Genomic DNA, 4058 nt, shown 5'->3' on the forward strand with positions numbered 1-4058 from the left:
GTCACCATGTATTCATGTATAATGGAAGAGATAGGAATACCAATTCACAAATAAATAGTTCAACTAAATATATATCGAATACATATGGAGGTGTGATGCAAAATGAAAGTTATTGTAACTAGATAATGATAAATATATATTTTAGAGTATGTGTTAGAATATTTAATAGATAAAAAAGATGTGAGATAGATAATTATAGTTATTGACATTATTCTTATATTAATTCTAATTAGCCCGTGCGGGAGCACGGGTTGATAGACTAGTAGTTAATAATCATAACAAGGTATTCTGATGATAAACAGGGACGTACTGCTACTTATTTTTTTGAGAGGGATTAACCCTTCGTACATACATATTACATAGTAAGAAACAATGAAAATTAAATACATGCATGTTCCACCCAGTGTATGTGAGCACAAGGTAGAAGGCACACTTGCTTCAGTGATACATCAGACGCGTTCACCTGCCGGTGCTGATGTTGCTTCCTCCAGCTCAAACGTGTTTGGTTTGTTATGCTCCTCTTCATCATGTGCACAATCCGTGGTCATGTTCAGCTGACTGCAGGACCCTACCTGACACTCCTTGTTTTTACCCCACAGCACGCCGTAAAGGCCTCCAACGAGCAGGGCTCCACCCACAACACTGTCCTCAACAAAAAGGGGAGAAAATAGGACTCCTTATTCGTTCCGTGAATCCATTAGAATTATGATCTACGCATCTCATCCTTTGTTGAGATTATTAATTGTTAGTTACCTGCCAAGGTGAACTCTCTCTCCCAGGAAGAACGATGAGCAGAATATCGTGAGGACGAAGCATAGCGGGGTCCAGACGGCGAAGAAGACAGGACCTTTCATCTCCATGCACCAAGCTTGAAGGTAATAGGACACTCCGGCCACCACAAACCCCTGAGAATTTTTTTTGACCCATCCAATTACGTAGAAAGTAAGTTAGTGCGCATTGGAATTAAAGTACAGAATAATCTCGCAATTGCTATAGATCCCTCTCACACTGAACCTAATTATCTTATCCCATTCCCGCCTACTATGTGGGTTGAGCTTAAGTTTTTTTTTCTTTCTTGATACTGATGGAGCTAAGATTGTGAGCTCCCAAACAGAGGCTCTAGAGCAAGTATTATAGTTGGCTGTAAACCGGCTAAATGATGATGTGAAGGAGAGAAGAGAAGAGAGGGAGGAGAAGCGGGCTGTAAGCTTATAGCCGGCTTGGGTAGACATGTGGGTCATGTATTAATTGTGAAGAGCTAACTATTGTACAGATGGGCTGAGAGAAGGCTGTAAGGATCTTTACAGCTGTCTTGTTGGCTGTATTATTAGTCTTGCTCTTACCAGAGTTAAAAACTATAGGGAAAGGTAGAGGCTAGTGCGGGCCAAGGTGGCTATAATGGGGGAAGAGTCGAAATGTGTGCCCATGAAACCACCACTACAACCTAATAATAATGTGCGCAAGAAGACGATGATTGTTACGGCATAGACGATGGCGAGCAGGCTGATGTCCGGCCGGAGCTGCCACCTGGAGAAGTTCCTCTCGGCCGCCACTGCGATGACGAACGATTGCACCGTGCTGAACACGCAGAGGGCCGTGGCCACCAGCATCCTGTTCGGCAACTCCTTGAGCAGCGCAGCCTGCAAAGGTTAATCCTTCGATCACCCACGGAAAGCGTACGTAGCTTTCTGTCAGTGAAATTAATTGGTCGAGACCTGCCAGACGATGGATAGGGCCCACGCCACGTTGGCGAGGAGCATGAGGAAGGTCCCTTCGATCCATGTCGTCTTCGAGGAGGCGTTTGCGCGGCCGGAGCCGGAGCTTTGGGCGGCAAAGGCGCGGTGGTGGTTGACAGGGCTAAGCGCTGGCCCGGAGTAGAAGGCGATGACGAAGACGCCAGCGAGGCACAGCGCTACACCGGTGAGCTTGGCTACGCCGGAGGCGCTCCTGAGCTTCACCACCTCCATCCTGCCGCCACGTAAAAATCATGTGGTGGCAATAATCCAAAAATATAAGGTACTTTCACGTATTTTTATTTTGAACTTTTTTCTAGCCATTGATTTATGGAAAAGATTTATAAAAATTAAATTAAATTAGTATTCGATCACACTTTTTGGTATTTAATCCCACATTTTGGAAGTACCAGATATTTTATCATAGATACTTTTAGATACTTCATACCTTCACCACCATAGGATTTTATCAGATATACGACTCCTATTTTTTTCAATCATTGTAAAATTTCTCATATACCAAGGCATGCAAGTCAACTATCTAGCAGCTTTCCATTTCTTGTGTACCTGAGTAGCAGCGCCAAGCAGAAGGTAACGACTGGCATGGAGTTGCCTGCTGCCGCCGCCACGGTCGCCGACGTGAACTTGAGGCTAACATGGTACAGGCTCAAGCTCAGCGTGTTCCTGGCAATCAGAAGCATTGCAATAAGTTAGATATATATGCCACTCATGCATGTGCATGCATACTTTTAAATTAAACTTCAAAGGAAGTAAGCTATATATGCCACTAATGCTAGCTTGGGTACCAGATGGAGGTTACATACCCCACTAAGGCACACAAGAAGAGCTTGAGCAGCCACGCAAATGGCATCGACCACGCATTCTTCCTGCGGAGGATCAGATGAGAAAACAGGTTCTGCATGCACGTCCCGCAGGCAAATCTTTGGCTTGCTAAAGCTGTAAATGCATGGTTGTCATGTCACCTTTGGAGGATGAGGGCAAGAGGCAGCATGAGGATGGAACCGGCCGCCTGGCGGTAGAAGACGAAGACGAAGGTGCTCATCCCGGAGTTGAAGGCCGCCTTGGACATCACCGACATCCCCGTCAAGATCACCTGCACCACGATGGCGATGATGTAGGCCTTCTTGCTTGCTGCATCCATGGCCACTCGTGGTCAATCAAAGCTCTGTAAGCGAGAGTGAGAATGACTCTGTGCAGCCAGTGAGTACTGTGTGTATGTTCCGTATGTTGTTGAGAGCAGAGAGAGAGAGAGAGAGAGTAGTGGGAAGGAGAGTATTTTACTTGATACGAATCTGTCTCTTGTGGGAAATCTGATTCATGCAATAACGTCGTCCGTCCATCTTGGGATGTCCCCAGTCAGCCTGCAACTGTGAGCTTTCCCAGATGAGCTGATGAGAGATTGGTTTGCTACTACTAGACTAAGTAGGGAAATGTAGTGATCATCATCAGTGTATGGAATATGGAGTGTGACTCGATCAGCATGATCTGATAACATATTTATTGTTTTGCGCACTAGAAATTGGAATGTACTGTCATTGCACTATGTTGGGAATTGCCACCGATAGGCACTGCGCGGAGGTCACACAGAGCATTTAGATGCATTAACATCATGGCATAGTAACCTCGGATCAGTGATAAAGCCCCATCGGAGACTGTTTTTTTTTCCTTATTTCTCGTTACTGGATTGAACCCGCCCAGGATCGGAGGTCATTGGTGAACTCATCATAGGCAAGAAAGGTCTTCCTGGAACCTCCGAACCTGAAGAGGAAGCCCCCGGCGCTGCCCGGAGACTCAGTGGAATGATTGTTAGAAAATTAGGATCACTAGAACATAGATCAGTGGCGGTTTCTTTCTCTTAACTTTATTCTGAGTACAAGATTTCCTAGATCTACGGGAAATACACACAGAGAGAGAGAGAGTAGAGAGACCTTTGGCGCCACCAGAGGAGCTTGAGCCGGCCATCCCTTGTTCGTTGATGGAGATCCGCTCAAAGGCGGCGACGAGCGGTGCAGTGATGTCGAGGCCGGCACGGCGACGTCGAGGACGGTGGCGACGCAGAAGGAGTGACGGCGGCGGCGGTGCTTCCCGTGACTCCAGCGCCCCCTAACTAGATCGGACTAGTGTTTCTGTGGGTGGGGTGCTTGGCGGCGCGGTGAATCTCGTACCGAGTGCCCCGGCCCCCACCTCTATTTATTGTTGCGTTGTGCCACGGGGGCCCGCCAACCAGTGAAGGGTTGGGCGCCTCCGATCAGAACGCGAGGGGGAGTCCGAGCTGGGCTTTGCCATTGGGCAAAAGCCCAGTCC

The 4058-nt window shown here is 47.2% G+C and overlaps 1 protein-coding gene across 3 annotated transcripts; it reads right to left on the bottom strand.

Annotated features, from left to right (window-relative positions):
* Nucleotides 1–246: 246 nt before the first annotated feature.
* LOC120660265 (WAT1-related protein At5g64700-like) lies at nt 247–3182 on the bottom strand. Of its 3 annotated transcripts, none has more exons than XM_039938687.1 (8): nt 3036–3182; nt 2717–2885; nt 2558–2620; nt 2301–2417; nt 1716–1968; nt 1482–1640; nt 754–905; nt 247–642 (listed from the first exon to the last, which is right to left on the bottom strand). In XM_039938687.1, exons 2-8 carry the CDS (start codon nt 2830–2832, stop codon nt 450–452), a joined length of 1053 nt encoding a protein of 350 aa, XP_039794621.1. In that variant the 5' UTR covers nt 2833–2885; nt 3036–3182; the 3' UTR covers nt 247–449. The 3 variants fall into 3 exon arrangements, with proteins under 3 accessions (XP_039794621.1, XP_039794622.1, XP_039794620.1); XM_039938688.1 differs by having other exon boundaries at nt 2717–2847; nt 3036–3174; XM_039938686.1 differs by lacking the exon at nt 3036–3182 and having other exon boundaries at nt 2717–3029.
* Between the last annotated feature and the right edge of the window lie 876 nt (nt 3183–4058).

The sequence above is a fragment of the Panicum virgatum genome, chromosome 2N (genome assembly GCF_016808335.1).
Source record: "Panicum virgatum strain AP13 chromosome 2N, P.virgatum_v5, whole genome shotgun sequence".
In the NCBI taxonomy this organism is placed as follows: Eukaryota; Viridiplantae; Streptophyta; class Magnoliopsida; order Poales; family Poaceae; genus Panicum; species Panicum virgatum.

Excerpts from the sequence above, each read along its gene's own strand:
- LOC120660265 (XM_039938686.1), bottom strand. The coding sequence starts at position 2,895 with ATGGATGCAGCAAGCAAGAAGGCCTACATCATCGCCATCGTGGTGCAG. Across the intron at positions 1,969-2,300 it reads TGCTTGGCGCTGCTACTCAG|GATGGAGGTGGTGAAGCTCA; the intron begins GTACACAAGAAA and ends ACGTGGCGGCAG. Across the intron at positions 1,641-1,715 it reads CCCTATCCATCGTCTGGCAG|GCTGCGCTGCTCAAGGAGTT; the intron begins GTCTCGACCAAT and ends TAACCTTTGCAG.